The 18,619-nt window shown below is 44.6% G+C and overlaps 1 protein-coding gene across 6 annotated transcripts in view; it reads left to right on the forward strand.

Annotated features, from left to right (window-relative positions):
• Nucleotides 1-18,619, forward strand: part of LOC102904570 (rho GTPase-activating protein 10) — a 300,700-nt gene that overhangs the window by 204,612 nt on the left and 77,469 nt on the right. For all 6 annotated transcript variants that reach the window (XR_013051024.1, XM_076571472.1, XM_076571473.1 and 3 more), the window contains 2 exons: nucleotides 2,960-3,065; nucleotides 4,663-4,822. Coding sequence is in view for 5 of the 6 variants with exons in the window: in XM_076571472.1 (XP_076427587.1) it covers nucleotides 2,960-3,065; nucleotides 4,663-4,822 (266 nt within the window). In the remaining variant the exon portion in view is untranslated. The remainder of the gene's footprint in view (nucleotides 1-2,959; nucleotides 3,066-4,662; nucleotides 4,823-18,619) is intronic.

Here is an 18,619-nt window from a genome sequence, read left to right on the forward strand (position 1 = left end):
TCAGATGGCCAAAATTACTCTCCTCCTTTTGAATATTGGAGGATTGGGATTGTGGTTTAACTCATTTCCCATCAAAACCAGCAGAGTTTACCTTGTTTGGTCTGTGAGCTCAGCTGGCGATTAAGTAATGGCTTCACACAGCCAGCCTTTGTGGTTGTCTGTCATACCAGCATGGGAGCTAATTTCTGGCTCTTCTCCACTGTGTGGTGGTTTCTGTGTGTTCTGTGATGCTGAGAAGGTTCTCTCTCCTTCACTGAGGGTCAGAAGGCTTCCCCAGCCGCCTTTGTGTTCCTTCATCATTTTATTGCCTATCATTTTCTGTTGAGAATGTGAGCTTCTCAAGTTGGTAATACAAAGGTAAGAGTTTTGTTCTGTGTTCTCACTGCAAAGTGTATATCTTTTTGTTTCTTATTGTAAAAGAAAACTGTTCTGTATGGAACACATTGGAAACATTTTTCAATTTCAGAAGTTTGAAAGCCTTAAACTGTTAACTGCATTCATTAGGTTTACTAAAAGAATGAAAAGCACCTATCCATGAGAAACTATACTATACTTTAGGGGGTAGAAATTCATAAACTACAAATGTTTTGAATTGGTTTATGTAAGAATTCAGAGGTTTGTGTCAGCCTGTACAAAGCTGGTAGCATCTACCTGGAAGCTTTCCCCTGTGAAGCCCATTGCCCTTGAGAATGATGTAGTCCATGCTCTGTAGCCTCAGAGTCCTTAGCCTGTTAGTGTGAGCATGGACCCATCCTGCTGGGTTGGACTCACATTAGACTTAGCATGGGCTGGACAGCTTAATCCATGGTGCTTGCCTGGTGTTGCGTCTTTAGAACCAACGGCCTCCCTACTGCTGCTCAAAGTAGAATGCTTGTATTTCTGTGCTGTGTGTTCGCTTTCTGTAGTCAGGTTACCTATGCAGCACACTGAACAACCACAGCCATTTCTGGTGAGAACCGGTGTAGGATCCAGTACATGGTATTTGCATAACCAGAGCATTCCATTCCATTCTTGTTGGGAAACACACATGAGGAAGGATGTGGGAATGTGGGCATCACAGGGATGGGGTATGTAATGTCTCCTGTTTCTCTTAGCTGGGCGTGTTCACTCTACAGTAGGTGAGGACCACAGGAGGACTTCAGTACCTTTTACATGATGACTGAAGCCGATGTTTACCTTAGGAACTGTTTGGACAGTCACTGCTTGTAACTTCCTACATTACAATATGATTGACACATGGCATTTACATTTAAGATAACTTAACAGTCTGCCTATGTGTTTTGTTAAGCCCTTATAAGCTTGCTCATATCTGCAGCCTCTGTTGTTATGACATCATAAGCCATTAGACACTGAAGTATGATGGATGCTGATGTGTGGTTTCCCAATTCTGTTTTTTCCTATCACAGCAAACTCTCAAGTCTCTGGTACATTACAGGAATTTTGTGTATGATTAGTTAGGTGCCCTTGATGAAAATGATATGCTCTTCATTCTTTGCTAGTTAGTATCATTGAAAATATAGCAAAATACACATAGCATAAGTAACAGAAAATAATGTGTTTTAGCAAGATTTTTGGGGTGCATAGGACATATTACCTTGTGGAAGTACCTATTAGAAAGATTTGATGTCAGAACAAAACAATGTAATTTGAAGAGCTAAACAAGCAGATATGGGAGAAGTGTGTGTGTGTGTGTGTGTGTGTGTGTGTGTGTGTGTGTGTGCGCGCGCGCGCGCGCATGCACGCGCACGTATAGAGAGAGATTTAGTGAATTGTAGGAGGCTCCTGGGAAGAAGCCTTGAGACATGAAGTGGAAGGCTCTACTCTTTTCGAAAATAGATTTCAAATATTGTTCATTGTTAGAAATGAAAAATACCATCACTAGAGGCTGGGAAATGTATCTCTTCAGCTTACACTTCTAAGAGATGAATCCTGAAATATCAAACTAGATTTTTATTGTAGGCAGCTGCTTATTAGATTTGGGGTAGGCTCCTGAGCTAGCAGTCTTTCATTACAAAGCCTCACTGGAGTTCTAAATTCCCGATGACAAAATTGCTATCCTTGATAATGATTCTTAGTCCTGTGCTGCAGCCTGTGACTACTTGAGTTTCTGCTTTTATTTTGTTAAAATTTGTTAAAATTTTGTCTTGAAATTCTGTTCTTATTAATAATCTTTAACATTATACAGTCATCTTAATGGACATCTGTAGACTTTTATATAAAGCCTCTTATTAAGCATTTCTTTTGCTTCTGATGTTTTGATATTTGGGGCTCCTGTGTCCTGCCTAGTTACAAACTCCAGTCCACTGTTCCTGTCTTCTCACTCGATGACATTCTCACTGCAGACCAGTGTTCTAATCACCCAGGGACAGAGCGCTCAGAGGTCAGGGTACCAGTGGTAGTCTTTGCCTGGCCTCACAGGACCCTTCCAGCAGGATCCATTGTAGGGATTCTCTATCCCTGCACTTCCCTCCCTCTGGGCCCTCACTCACCATCGCACTTGCTCGCGGGTCCTACATGGCTTGGTGCCTTCTGTTGGTTAGGCACAGTGTGCACTCGATCTCACACGTTACCATACATCATCAAACAAACCATGATTCAGTTTAAGTTGCCTCTTTCTGAGGTTCCTAAGTGATGTGACTTAAGCATATATTTTGGGGAGAGTCACGAGCCTGTAGCCAAGAGGCTCCTGTTGCTGCTTTTGGGTTGTGTTTCCTGGTGGGCTGCCAAAGACTGGACAGTGTCACGTGAACTCTGAGTTGACTAGAAGGGATGCTGGCCAAGGGGAGAGGCCGCTGGAGCTTTGTGTGACATTAACTCCAACCAGGGAGAGGCCCAAGAGTGCTTAAGCGCCTTCTCTTTTCAGGTCCTGAACAGACAAATGGTTCCAATCTCTAGTTATGGGTAATAGCTTGGTTCTAAGTACTCTATTAACTATTTTTCCTTCCCCTTTTTAAAAAAGAAAGTGGCAGCCCGGAGTCCCGTGTTAATGCCATCCATTTCTTGGTACACAAACTGCCAGAGAAAAACAAGGAGATGTTGGATATCCTGGTGAAACACCTAACCAAGTGAGTGTTCTCTCCTTTCTCAGCTTTCTCAGTGCTGTGGGTGCTATGCATTGCTCTTGGAGCTGGGGCTGTGTGTCCCCAATACCAGCAGCCTCACCTCAAGACCAGGCTGTCCAGTTGACTCACTGTGTGTCTTGGACAGAGCAGTGAAACAGAATGCCGGTTGAAGCTGGATGATTATTTGCCCGACACCACTGCCAACACCTCAGTGAAAGGGAGGATATTGTATATTGCCCCATCACGGATTGTGGAAGTGTGATTATAAATGTGTTAGTAGGTTGAGCTGGGTTCCACACACACCTAATGCTTTGTTTGAGCATGTCCTGTAAGTTTGTTTAATCCAGTCATGGGTCTGGTCCATTCATGTTTCCTGTCTAAAAAGCAGAATGTATTAGCTCAGTGGAGAAATAAACCTTTTCAAATAAAAATGACTCCCAAATCACTATATCTGTAAAATTTAAGTGAGGAACAGTATTTGGAACTGTGGTTTCTCTAAATAAAACCACGTGCCTCTGGAAAGTGCCAGAGGACACATAGTTAGACCAGATAAACGACCGCCCAACTATGCAAAGCCTAGTGAGAAAAGAAACAGATTACAGTGGCTGCTGAAATCATTTCCGCCCAGTAGCAAAAGAACAAGGTGTTCAGACAGTGCAGAAGGTGAGTTGGACTGTGAGCCTTAGGACAGACGTCTCTGGTGGGATGGGGTCCTGACTTCAGTGGGAGTTCTGCTGAGAGCAGCTGTGCGTGGTGCTCCCTGAGCTGCAGGACGGGGAGGAGTGAGTGACCGTGCTCTGATGGAACACACCGACCGTTACGATGCTGCAAGGACCTCGATGTCTGTGGTAGCAAGCGGGTGATGATCTGAGTAGAGGGGCCATGTCCTAAGCTGCCTTTTTTCTGTGTGTAACTAATGCATGATAAATGTGTGTTTTGTGGAGGAAGGCGTGCTTGCTGAAATGACAAGCAATATGATTTATTCTTGTGAAACAAAACAATTAAATTAGGAAATTCCATTTTTATTTTCAATCATTGGTTCAAGAGAGCTGCACAATTCTTCATATAAATCTACTTATCTGCTTAATATTGAGCAAATACATTTAAGAAATGATGACAGAGCTGTTGAAAGAATGGCTGCTTAGATATGAGCTAACATGAGGACTGTCAGTGGGAACAGCTTCACAAAACGTTCCTTCACCTTGGCAAGGTCCCCAGGCTTGTTAGTCAGCTTGCCATGCCTGTGACACACATCTGAGAGAGAACTGAGAGGAGAGAAGCCTCGTCCTGCCCAGCTCACTGTCTGAGCGAGCAACTCCAGCCCTAGGTCAGCCGGCTCTATTGCTTTGGGCATGACGTGAATCAGAATAGCATGAGGAGGAGCCTGTGGCTGAGGAGACTGGTTCCTATAGAGAGGAGGGAGACTGGAAGGTGGGGAGGTGGGTGAGGGCAGAGAGCCTCTGTGCGCAGGCTGCTCTCTGTCCGGGTGTCACAGGCGGACACTGAGATAGCTTGAGTGTTCTGCAAAGTTACAGAGTATTGAATGCTGCATGATTATCACCACCGAACTAAGATTGTTTTCTTTCGTCATCAATGTTAGTGTGTCAAATCACTCGAAGCAGAATCTAATGACCGTGGCAAATTTAGGAGTGGTGTTTGGACCAACTCTGATGCGACCGCAGGAAGAAACTGTTGCTGCCATCATGGATTTGAAGTTTCAGAATATTGTTGTAGAAATCTTAATTGAAAACCACGAGAAGGTACCATTGTCTTTTTTCTTTAATAGTACTTATGAATTTGGCTTGTTAACATGTGCATGGCTTTATTATTAGTCTGTATTTCTGTTTTGTCATTGCTGTGAAGTTATTCCTCAGATGCTGACATTCAGCGCTGTGTTCTGATGGCGCGTTCCATGACGCGTTCCATGAACCTGACCCTTAGTGGGCCTCCTCTTACCACATTGCTTTATTGAAGAACCCTTGCATCCAGATGCAGTTGAATAGGCAGTGCCAGTGATTGTGCATGGTTGAGGCTTTATTTACATTCCTGTCCATGGATATTTGTATATACTTACCTGCTGCCCACTAGGCACACAGTGAATGATTACTGAAGGAATTAATACATCCAGGGCATCTTGAGGGAGTTCAGCATGAACAAGAGACAGTGCACGGAGATGGAGTCCCTTTGAAGGACTGTAGGACAGCTCTTCTTGGGTCCCTGTATTGCTGTTTGTTGGAGCAGTTTGGGTGTGTGTGACTGTAGATCTATTCTGACAAGTTAAACTCGGTACTGGTTCTGTCAGTGTGTCTCACTGATGTGGTAACGGCACTTTGTTTAGGTGGGCATCGAGTCTTACTGTTTTGGTAGTGACTGGTGGTGAGTTTATGCCATCATTTATGGTCCTGTCCCACTGTCATTAAGTCTCATTGATGTGCACTGAGTCACCCAGACAGTACACTTGGGAAGGTGGCTACTGTTCAGCTTTAGAAAAATATGCCATTATATTGGTGAAATTATTAAGGCCACTCCACGTAGTTAAAAGGAGATTTATTTAATGGCGTAACTTACAAATTAAGGGAAAGGTATGTCGCCGGGTCTGGGGAAGGTGTATCGCAGTCCAGCGGTATTCTCTGGAGCTCTTCTTGGTCAATCTCCACCGTTCAGGGTCCCGGAGCAGAGAGAGCGCACTGAGCAGCGCTGGCCCATCCAGATCTCGGGTCTCCAGGCGCCTCCCCTGGCCCTGCCTCGTAGGCGTGACATTTGCCAGTCTCAATGGGGGTTGGAACTTCCAGATCAAAGCTGGAATGGCTACCCACTACGTCATTAGACTGCCACTTGGGAACATGAGATTAGCTCACCTCACCATTATATTAAATCTTCATTAGAGGACTCTGGTGCAGTTCGTTCACCCTGAGAACGGGGTCCAGGTCTTACTCTTGGGTCTTACTCTCAGCCCCTCTGCTGGGGAAACAAGCGTGTACTGTTTCTGCGGGAAAGCGGTGATGGCTCTCCATGCTGTGAGAGCTGGTGAGGATTTCCGAGGACCCCGGAAGCCGGTCCTTGTGTCCAGGCAGAAGAGGTCAGCCGCGCACTCAGCGCTCAGCTCTCTCAGAGCCAAGCGGAGAGTTGTGGTTTTCCTCCGCCCTCTATGGCTGGACACACAACCTCCGTCATGAAACTGCTGAGATTTCCCCTTTTTTTTTAAAAAAAAAAAATATGTTTTTAATTGAAACAGAATGACATCACTTTCCCCCCACCCTTTCCTCCGTCCAGCCTCTCCCAGCCACCCTCTCTGAAATCCCTCCCATCTCCTCCCACAGTGTTCTCTGAGCCTTAGATCCAGGGGCTGTGATGTAGATGTAGCCATTGGGGCTGGGTTCCCCACAATCCCTTGGCCTCTGCATTGTGTCCAGTTGTGGTTTTCTGTGGTTGTTTCCATTTGCTGTAAAGAGAAGCTTCTCAGGAAAGGTGGCTCCAGCACCTGAGATTTCCTCTTGTGGAGAGAGGAGGTGGGCGCTGTAAGCAGGGCTGAGGCTGGATGTACAGGGTGATGAGGGGAGGCGGCAGCTGGCTTTTGAGTGAAGTTCCTCACTTCCTGACTTCTTCTCCTTTCTGATTTTCTTGTGTATTTCAAAGTTCTTTGTTTCTGAACTGTTAACTAGGCTGCGTGTCAGAGACAGCTCGCTGTGAGGAAGAATAATCCTGTTGACAAGGGTGGGTGTGAAAACTCCACAGGATCTGTGTGTCCATATTAGCCACATCCCTCCATTGGACTGCCAAGGCGGGAGGGGGGTGCAGGTCCCTTGGTAGATGGAACAAGAAGGAAGGGAGACAGTGAGGACAGGAGGGTTGAGAAGGCCGCCGAGGAAGTGCAGCGCATGGAGGCCCAGCCTGAGGGGGGTGTGCGCAGCGACCATGGCGAGCAGGCGGGGGACTGAAGGACTTCAGGTGTTTCTCCTTTTCTCTCAGTGCTCCTTTTCCTCCCCAGGATTGGGGAAACATTGAGTGTCGGAAAGTCACCAAAGCCAAGAGGAAACGCCTTGTTATTAATGCAGAGGCACCCCAGCTGGGCTTGGGATGGGGAAAAGACAGTTCTCTGCTTCGGAGAGCGTAGTTTCCCACCCTTTGCTCGTTCTTATAAAATCCATATGTTCTTCCTAGGAAACTCACCCCATATGTCTTGGTTTCTTTTGCACACTAAACATTAAGATGTTGTTTTAAAAGGAGTGTTCCTGGGCCAAAAACATTATCGGGGTGGTGGATGTGTTTTCTTTTCTTTGCAAGAGAGAAAATTGTGTTTCCATTGTAGAATGGGTACTCTGAATTCCCACAGATTTTCTGACTGTGGTTATACCTGTGGCTTTGTGGCATTTATGTACTTTATATATTAATTCAGAGCACTGTTTCCTGAGTGCCTGTTGTGAGTTAGATGTGTGTGATTTGGGGAAAATAAATATGTGAATCCTGCTGTGGGAAAGAAATGTTTAGAAGTAGCCATAAGATACCCTGTGGGCAACTGAGAGGATGCTGGGGACTTCTGGGGAGAGACTATGTCAGCTTTCGGGTATTTGTGTGTTGAGAAGTATTCCTTATTCCTGGGAAGCTAGTTGGAGTGGGCTGTGGACTGGAGGTGTGTGAAGAAGACATTCTAGGGTAGGAGATGGCTAACTAGAGAAGCTCAAAGAGGAAATATGAAATGAGAATAGAAAGGGAATCTGGATGCATGGGCAGGTTGAGATCATCACTGCAGGTACATGGACAGCTCAGGGTTGGGTGGGCAGGTTGAGATCATCACTGCAGGTACATGGACAGCTCAGGGTTTTATGTAAACTTGCTTCAGGCCACTTAATTGACTAGAGTGTGTAACAGCAAGGAGAAGCATATGTAATGAAGAGGGAGGCCTTAGGTAGATTTAAGGGCATGGTCAAGAAGCCAGGGTTTTCCAGGGTGAAGAACATCACTCAGCAGGATCCAGTGTCTAATTTGTATGGGTCTCAGAAGAAAGAGTAGCAGTTCAATCCTGGGAGAATTTGCAGGAAATACAAGTAGGAAGTGTTCAGGACATGAGATTGACTTTTGGTTTACTAAAATACGGTATTTGCATCTTATGGCCCTAATGGGGTTGGAGGTTTTTGTGTTTACAGACATTTACCATATATGCTGAAATATAAGCTGAGCATTGTTGTGCATGCATATAGGCCAAAAGACTGAGGCAGATGGACACCAAGTTCCAGGACAGGCTGCCCAGGGAGTTTGACTAGTTCCGTGATAGTATTTAGTTTCCTAGCACAGATGAGGCCCTGGCTTCAGTCTTTTGTGCTGCGCCCTCCTAAACAAGAACAGAACTACAGATACCTGAGCTGTTTAGGTATTCGGGAGCACATGGTCACATGCCTGACTCCATCAGTATATGCAATACTATCTACACAGGTGTTGTTGGTTGTTATACTCCTTTTTGGGGGGCACCGCCCAGCTCCCAAATAAATCCACCTGGAGGCTTATTCTTAATTATGATTGCCCGGCTTAGTTTCTAGCCAGCTTTCCTTAACCTAAATTAACCCATCTCTCTTGCCTTTGGACTTTTCCCGTTCTCTTACTTCTGTAAATCTCACTTCATGGCTTGCTGTGAAGCTGGGTGGCTGGCCCCTGATCTCCTCCTCCTCCCAGATTTCTCCCTCTATGTATTTATCTGTCTGCCAGCCCCGCCTATCCTTTCTCCTGCCTTGCTACTGGCCAGTTCTTTATTAGATCATCAGGTGGTTTAGACAGGCTCAGTAACATAGCTTCACAGAGTTAAACAAATGCAACATAAACAAAAGTAACACCCCTTAGAATAGTATTCTCCTACACACAGGTACAAACTGTCTATGTATAATACCCTGTGAGTGATAAGCTTGTTCATGGGGACACAGCCAGAAAGGGGTGCTTGGGCCTGGACCCAGAGTGTTTGATGTCACATGCTTTGATATTCATTGCTAGAAAAAGAACACTGGCCTTGAGAACATGTCAAGACTTTAGTATTAGTGATGAAAGAGATCCCATGCTTTTCCAGGGCTGTTGAAGAGTGTGGCTGAGTGTGCTTGCTAGTGGTTGCCTAGGAAATGAGACACTGTAAGAAATGGCAGGTGGCGTGGAGTCATTCAAGAGTAAACTTCTTGTTGGGAGCAAGGGCACAAGGCAGCTCCTGAGGGGCTTAGGAATAGTCAACAACAGGAGATAGTAAGTAGAGGTTCACTTTGCATTTCTCATGTGCAGCACAGTGCTGCAGGAGGAAAGCCAGAACACTGGTGGACAGGAAGGACCTGGGAGGCCTGTAATGCATCAGGGGTTTGCATCCAGCTGGTATTTCTCATGGTAGGGGTGCCAGTCAGCTCAGAGGGTGTGAGGAGCTCTTTAAAGAAACACTTGAGCAGGCAATAAGCCTTCTCAGTCATTGTGTCCATGCACATTGAGCCCAAAGGAGGAACCCTGCCCCCCAACAGTAGGACCTCCTCCCGGACCCTGGATTAGGCACAAACCACACCCAAACACTTGTTTTCACAGAGAGATTCTTCATTGAGAAAGGAAGAAAAGTTAAAGTGGCTGCTTCTGACTCGGGCAGAAAACAGCAGCAAACTGACCTTGTAGTTGTCATTTTTAAGAGGAGGAAAAGGGGAGGTCTGTGTTAGGATGGGCTAACGTGCCATGATAAAGGAGATAGGGGATAAGGGAGGAGGGGAAGGGGGACAGAGGGACAGAGGACTGCCTCTGGATCGAGGGGAGACAGACATGGCACATAAATAAGCAAGCAAATGGTGGTTTATAAAGGTAAAAAGAGGAAACCCCGTGTTAGGATGAGGTATTTAATTTTAACTGCGTATGTTAATTAGGTGGACCAAAGGGGTCTTTTGATTGCTGGACTTTGGTAATCAGCCTCAGGAAGAGAAAGTAGCCAAATAAGGGAATAGACCTTGGTGGCTAGCTTTAGGAATGTTCTTAGCATGGCAGAGGAAACGGGGAGAAGGGCAAGGCCTGCCAGAGCCACATGCCCTACGGGGCTAGTGTCCCTTCACAGCCTGTCCTTACATTTTATACATTCTAATGTACCAAAGTTACTGTTATGCCCACGTCACGATTCCCCCCCATCAAGACCACCAAGGAGCCAACTTCTGATGCAAAAACAAAAGGTTTCTCTATTCAGGACAAGCCTGAGCAGGGACTTCATCTGACACTCTGTTATAGCAAGTGAAGGAGGAAGCCCCCGAGCACTTATTACAAGGGGGTTATATAGGAAAAATTTACATGCAGTGGGTTACATATCTTAGTGTCTTAGGATTGGACGAGGGAGTTAGGGGTGAGGTAGTTCCTTGAAGTTATTGGCTAAACTATAAGCATGAAATTACTAATGGCTGACAGGGTCTAGGATATCCATGGAGACATACATTTTTACTCCCTGTATCCTGTTTGCTGGGTCCAGGATATATACATTCAGATTTATTGTTCCAGTCTAAGTTCACCTACTGGTCAGCTTTGGGTTCATCTCCAGGTCAGCAGATACTCGAGGTGGGGCCGACTCTTAAGAGGGCTGCTGACTTTTCCCCTTCATTTCCTCTTCTCCTAGTAACTCAAGGACAACCAATCATGGGTTATCAATGCCTGGTTTGGTAGACTGAGTGCTGTTGCAACGCCTAGCCTGAGCTAGATGGCCTTCTTCTGTATCTTGGTTGAGGATCTCATTGTAGCTAGAGTTTTCCTGCCTGGCCCACAGTCAGGACAAATCTATCTCCCGCCAGACCCAACCAAGTAAACACAGAGACTTGTATTGCTTACAAACTGTATGACTGTGGCAAGCTTCTTGCTAACTGTTCTTATAGTTTAAGTTAATCCATTTCCATTAATCTATACCTTGCCACGTGGTTCGTGGCTTACTGGCATCTTCACATGCTGCTTGTCAGGGTGGTGGCTGGCAGTGACTCCTTCTGCCTTCCTGTTCTTTATTTTCTCCTCTCTGTTAGTCCCACCTATACTTCCTGCCTAGCCACTGGCCAATCAGTGTTTTATTTATTGACCAATCAGAGCAACACATTTGCCATACAGAGCATCCCACAGCACCTCATATTGCGTTTGAGTCCTTTGCACCATTAATTGGATGGTCCCCAACCTTTCTCTGATGAATTGCATCAGCTTGTTTAAGAGGCAGGGCCCAAAGGTTAGTATGAGGACTAGTAGCAGTAGGGGTCCCAAAAGGATGGAGATTAGCGCTGTTAGCCAGGGGGAACTGTTATACCAAGATTTGAAGCATCCCTGGCCAGCTTCTCTGTCTCTCTTCCACTTATTGAGGCCTTCTCTTACTTTGGCCATAGAGTCCTTAACCAGCCCGGAGTGATCTACATAAAAACATTCCTTCCCCAGGGCAGTGCATATCCCTCCTTGCTGTAGGAATTGGAGGTCTAGTCTTTGCCAGTCCTGTAACATGACCTCAGAAAGCAAGGTGAAGGATTCTAGCATCATCAGTTTAGTAGTATCCAAAGAGGAATTATATTTAGTTATGGCATCTTTGACATAAGAGCCAACAGTAATTAATAGAAGCAGCAGGGCACAGAGTTCCTTATCCTGAAGGAACTTGGAAATGAGAATGGAGACCAGTTATTATTTCATCTCAGGTCCACTATGATAAGAAATTCCATTTTGATCTAACATTCCAGGGCAGGGGGAATAAGGGTGACATTTTCACTTCTGTAATTACTTCCTGCTAATGTTGAGATGTTGTTTTCTGGGTCTTAGAAAGCCAGAATGTTAGTCAAAGGCAAGGAGGGGATTTAGAAGCATCTGGTTCATTGACCAGCTGAAGAAACAGCATTTATATTGCCTGGATTGGTCCATGTCAGCTTTCAGCAAGTTCATGTGTCACAAGTTGAAGTCAGTAGCCAATGCCTGAAAGTGTTTGCCAGCCAAATGGAAGCCCACTGAGACAGATGTAGACTAGAGACAAAGGTTAAAATTTGTGAACTTATTTGGAATTTTTAGGCCCATAGCCTTAGTAAATATATTAGTGTTATTAATCAGTAGTGAAATCCATATTGTAGAAAAAGCAGGTAACAAGTATCCATCTGTAAGTCGACACTCAGAAGATAACCAAAAGAAATCTAAAACCTTGAGCTCATAATCCAAACAGTAAGCAGTCCTTGCTCTATTAGCTTGTCAGAATTCTATTAATGTTAAGTTCTGAACTTTTCAAGTTTTAATGCAATGACAGTATGGAAAAGGAAAGAAATTTTGTAGTATCTTTTATAAAAACAGCCATTTCAAATTATGTTTGAAACCTGTTTATCCCTTAGTATGAAGCTTGTAAGGCAAACCGGTTTGTCTTTTTTTTTTTTTTCCAGGCGACCTAGTAGCTTTAATTAATTAATGCATTGATCAATGAATTAATAAGGTGGCTGCAACCTTGTGGAAGACTCTGGCTGACTGATGTTGCTAAGCTGACAAAGCTGTAGCTAGCTCAGTCATCAGTGCCATCAGAGACCTGAGAAGGATACATTGTACCTGAGTGCAGACTTCCAAATCTATTAAAAAATGACAGACTATCCATTGCCCAGACCGCCATCACCCCAGGCTCCTGTAGTCTTCATAGCATTGGCAGGACAGGTGTCAGGACAGCATCAGCCTTGGCTGCTGGACCCATAATGTGGAAGTTTTCCCTGTGTAGGAGCAACTTTGGGAAGACTGACTTGATCTTGTCAGTGTCTCATTTGTCCATTCTGGGCCGGATCCCTGGCAGCAGATGTCTTGGTTCAGGTGGTTCAGGCAGCATCCTCATGTCATTGTTCCATATCTTTGGAGACCCCGGGAGTCATTGCTAGGAGCTTGGAGTCTCTGTTTGCCATATTAAGCTTTTGATCAAATAATTTAAATGCCATATTCATCAGATCTTTGATGGGTTTGAGAACATTGTCTATCAAATACAACTGAGCTGAACAAATCTAGACCTAATCTTGAAAACATCCCTTAGTTTGGTAACAATAACCAGGTCAATTTGTTATCTTGTAGATATATTAGTCAAATGGACCTCTCAGGTTCTGTTTTTACTTCTTCTTTAAAATAGCTTATATTAAATAGGAGTTAACAGATTATGCTTTAAACTAGTACCTGGATAGATGGATGACTAGTATTAACTGGGATCGGGACTTTTTCCTCTGCACCTCTGCATACCCTTCACTGCTGATCCTCCCCCTAGGGCAAGGTCTACGGGAACCACTGGGAGCTCTTCCTGGGCTAGCATCAAAAGTTCCCTCTGGAGACAAGTTAACATTGTAAGAGGCCCAGTCTGCACTGCAAAAGGTAACAGACTTTCCGTTGTGAATTTCAGTCATTCTGTTGTGAGCAGTGGCTCAGACATCCTTCCAGTGAGCTAGACAAACATCCAGGGGAGAAAGGGAGACTGTCCCATGTCGTCCATCATAGTCAAGTCAACAGTGAGAATAATTAACATGGTACACACAAGACCAAGGGCACACAAATATCTTTGCCCCATTGAGATAACCAACAAAGTTCCAAAAATAATGATGGCCTGATGTGCTCTGGAGGGAGCGACCCTCTAGGCTCAGTCACACCAAAAACTGTCCAGTCTTGAGGTTCTCTGTCCTCTGTTAAACAGACCTTGGGGGCTTCCACATCCCCGTTTCCAGGGTCCAGAACATTTTCCAGAACCCTATGATCCTGGTTCTCCTGTGTGTCCACTGGCTGCCACTGGCATTGACCATTACTAGACCATTTCACAGATCTAGCACACCTTAGAAGAGAATATTTCAGAGGACTCCACATCTCCGATTTATAGAAACTGAAGTACACAGAGAAGACAAGCAACACAACAGGGAACAGATAAAAACTCACCGATTGGTCTGAAACCTTTGGAGTCTGGACCTGTGGGGACATGGGGGGATCCCGGACGAGCCCCCAAATGTTAGCCCACGTTGTGAATTGCCCCAACAGGAACACCAATGAGCTGACCTCTGATGCAAAAACAAAAGGTTTCTTTATTCAGGACAAGCCTGGGCAGGGACTTTATTTGACACTTTGTTACAGCGAGTGAAGGAGCACTTTTTACAAGGGGTTTATATAGGAAAAGTTTACATGCAGTGGGTTACATATCTTAGTGTTTTAGGATTGGATGAGGGAGTTAGGGGTGAGGTAGTTCCTTGAAGTTATTGGCTGAACTATAAGCATGAAATTACTAATGGCTGACAGGATGCAGGATATCCATGGAGACATACATTTTTACTCCCTGTATCCTGTTTGCTGGGTCCAGGATATATACATTCAGATTTATTGTTCCAGTCTAAGTTCACCTACCTGGTCAGCTTCGAGTTCATTTCCAGGTCAGCTCTAAATTAGTGGTCAACTTCTGGGTTCATCTACAGGTCAGCAGATACTTGAGGTGGGGTTGACTCTCAAGAGGGCTACTGACTTTTTCCTTTTCAGTTATAATGTCACTGTCCATCCAAAGACCCTTGAAGATCCTATTGAGCCTTTGAGAGCATCAAAGAAAACACAGGCTGGTTTTCTTGGAATTTTTAAATTTTATGCTGATGCTGAAAAGAATGGTTCCATATGAAGTAAGGCATATAGCTACTCTCTACCAGAAACGCCTGTGGACTATTAAGACTGTATCCAGTTCTACCTAGTTTGTTGAGTGCCGTAGTGGCTTTTCAGTGTGATGGAGTGGTTTGTATTGATCCGGGCCTCACTGGTATTTCTGTTTACTCAGTATTTCATTAATTCTTATAGCGACAGGAGGTCATGGAGTTTGTCCCAGGCCTGAGCTTTATATGTTGCAGTTTCTTTAGATCCTAGGGTACTCAGAGACAATTAAACTTTTGTTACAGAAACTCTTCTTTGATATCTTTGTTTTTCTTTATAGCTTTGTCAAACTAAGTGTGTTAGCATTTGGAATGAGGTGGTTTGTGCTATTTTGTTTTTTTAATTTGGCCCAAACTTAGACCTAGCTGGGAGGAAGGACTTAGAGTCGAGGAACTGATTTCATCAGGCTGGGCAGTGGTATGTCTGTGAGGCATCTCAGTCACTAGTTGGTGCAGGTGGGCTATGCCCCTGTGGTCTGTGCCCTCCCCAGGCATAGGCCTCTGCTGGATAAGAGAGGTTGCTGGGTAAGCAGGTCCCTCTGAGTTTCTGATTCAAGATTCTGACTTGGTTTCCCCCGATGATGGGCTGCAACCTGTGAACCAGGTAAATCCTTTGCTCCTCAAGTTGGTTTTTGGTCACTGTTTGATCACAGTAACAGAAAGCAAACTAGGACAGGGCTGTATTAGATTTCTAGGGTTTGAAACAGATCATTTGTGATGATCATGTTCTGTGCATGTCAGTGTCTGTCTTTTCTAGAAGTTTCTATGCTATGATTTTTTTCCTATTGAAAATATGTATTATAAAGTCTTCCATCAGCCCACACTCTGCCCCCAACCACAAAGAAGGGAAGAGGATGAATGGGATGGGTGTCTACTTAGCCTTCTGTATCACAAGTGCTGCTGCATCCTGGGAGTCAGCCAACACTGATGAAAAATACTGTGGGAAAATGGGTGCAGGTACACTGAATATGCACAGCCTCTCCTCTTTCTCATTGCTACCAAACAGTATATGCAACAACTTTTTAGGTAGCATTTGCATTTCATTAGGTATTATGGGTAATCTAGATATGACTCATAAGGAGGTGGTGCTCACACTAGATATAAATACTGTGATGTTTTATTCAGAGTGCTTGAACATTGTCACATCTTTATATCCACGGAGCCCCACATACCACAGATGCCTCCATTTCCCAGCAATCACCAACATCACCACCAGAATATTAAACTGTGGACACAGACAGGACACTTTTCAGGTACCCCGTTTCATGGATGTTTGTGTCTGTGGTGTTGACTATTCCATGCTTTCTGTGTAGAGACCGTGTGTTTTCAGACATGTCTTTTAAAAAGGCTTTCAAAGTCCAGGAACCCTTTTCTCCTTATTAAGGTAAGGAAAACAATGATGCCTGCATTCCTGATTCTTTTCTGTGCAGCCTGGGGCCAGGGCATGGGAAGGGCTTCCTAGGTTCTTCTTTCCTAGGGGACCATGGCAGTTTGAGAAGAGAGGATTCAGGGAAAGGAGTCATTCTGCAGTATGTGGGTCCCCAGTGTAGAGAAAGCACTGGAATCGGCTTCAGAAAATGGGGTGGCTACAATAACGGGTGTGTGTGTGTGTGTGTGTGTGTGTGTGTGTGTGTGTGTGTGTGTGTGTATGTGTGTGTGTGTGTGGTTTTCAGTTGTCTTAGAAAGCCTTCTCAGCACAAGGGGATGGACTTGCCAGGAGTGAGCTTTTGATTGAGAAGGAAGAAGGTCCTGATATTGAGACTGTTAGATATTAGAGATGAGATTGGGGGCAGGGCTGGTGTAAAGCTTGCTGACCTCTGAGGTCTCACCCACCCTGAAATTCTCTGCAGAAGAGTCTGGAGCTGTGGGGTTGCAAAGGCCTGTGCTCAGAGCCTCCAGTTCAGGTGCAGACTGAGAAGCGGTGCTGCAGAACGAGGTCCCTCTTTCACCTCATCTTCAGGTTGTTTGTATTGTTGACATCAGAAGGAAGACTCAGAAAGGGACGTAAGAGTCGGAGTGGGGGTGCCGTGGCGGTGTGTGTGGGGGCAGGTTGGAGAGTCGATATGGCCAGATGCCTTTACTGTAGGGAAAGGTTAGTGTGGGGCGTGTGGGCTAGATTTCCTCTCTTGGCTCCAGTTCTTGTTATTCTCTGTAAAACAAAGCTCGAGCTTTCTCTGCATCTCCCAATACAAAGATAAATACTCTTCTGTGCCAGACCTGGCTCAGTTCCCCTTATGGAGTTTCATTGAAATAGTTTGTAGACAGTTTGTCATCAGGGATGCTAAAAGAAAGTGCCTTGTGTTGGACTCTGCTTCCCCAACTTGAAGGGCCTTTCATGTGATCTCTTCAGCCTCATTGCCAGCAAACTGGTCTGTCAAACAAGAATAACTGAAGAATGTACTTGTGTAGCCTCAAGTTTTCCTGTGTCCTGCAGCCACTCGGTCCCAAGCAAACACACAGAGGCTTGTATTAATTACAAACTGTTTGGCCTATGGTTCAGGTTTATCATTAACTAGCTCTTACAACTTACTTCAACCCATTTCTACCAATCTATGTTTTGTCACGTGGCTTTGTGGTGTTACCTGTGTTTTATAACATCCTGCTCCCCTGGCAGTGCTCAGCGTCTCCCTGGACTCCTCTTTTCTTCTCTCTCTGGTTGGATTCCCCACCTGGCTCTGTTCTGCCTTGCCATAGGCCACAGCAGCTTCTTAATAACCGATGGTAGCAACACATATTCACAGTGTACAGAAAGACCATCCCACAGAATACTTGAGTAACCAGGACAGCGTTAGCTAATACCCGAATCTCACCGCTGTGCACACATAGAAAACATGAAAATATTTTTAGAAATCTGCAGTTAAACTAAACATTCTAAGTATAACAAGATAAATATGAAATATCATAGGAATAAAATATAATAAAATGAGTTTTTAAAACTTTTGAACTATAAGCTGTAGATAGAGTTTTCCTGCCTGGCCCACAGTCAGGACAAATCTCTCTCACCCGCCAGTCCCACAGCTGCTTAAACCCAACCAAGTAAACACAGAGACTTATATTGCTTACAAACTGTATGGCCACAGCCTTCTGTTATCTAGTTCTTATATCTTAAATTAACCCATTTCTATTAAACTATAAGTTGCCATGTGGCTTGTGGCTTACCGGTATCTTACATCTCACTTGTCATGGCAGCGGCTGGCAGTGTCTCTCTGACTCAGCCTTCCACTTCCCAGAATTCTCCTCTCTCCTTGTCCTGCCTATACTTCCTGCCTGGCTACTGGCCAATCAGTGTTTTATTTACTAACCAATCAGAGAAACACATTTAACATACAGAATATCCCACAGCAATAAGCAAGTCTTGAAAGTAAGTTACGCACTTTTCATAAAAATTTTGGAATAGTAAAAGGGTACATTAATGTACACAATGAACAGGTCTTACCCAGTGTGCTTAGGATGAGGAGTTTCTGGTTTCAGATTTTATAATTTTTTGGATAATGAATTATTTGCTCTACCAGTTCTAATTTGAAATCTAATTTGAAGGTACAAATTCAGAAATGCATCAAAATTGGAAAGTTTTAAGTGTTACGTTGATGTGTGGTGGAACATTTTACAGCTCAGGGTTTTGGTTTGGGGGTGCTCACATGGTATGTACACCATTGAAATCTACAAACATACCTTCACCAGTCAAGTATACTCGCAGAGGAGAATGCCCCCATGGACCCTAAAGGAGTCCTTGCTATCTCTCTCTCCATATAAATATCTATAAAGCTTAGAGAAAACTTTGAACTCATGGCTATTTCATCCATCCGCCTGTCCGCCCGTCCGCCTGCCCATCCATCCATCCATCCATCCATCCATCCATCCATCCATCCATCCATCCATCCATCCATCCATCCATCCATCCATCCGAGTCCTCCTACCTCTGTAGTGCAGTACAGTAGT

This window comes from Peromyscus maniculatus, chromosome 5 (assembly GCF_049852395.1).
Source record: "Peromyscus maniculatus bairdii isolate BWxNUB_F1_BW_parent chromosome 5, HU_Pman_BW_mat_3.1, whole genome shotgun sequence".
NCBI classification, from domain to species: Eukaryota; Metazoa; Chordata; class Mammalia; order Rodentia; family Cricetidae; genus Peromyscus; species Peromyscus maniculatus.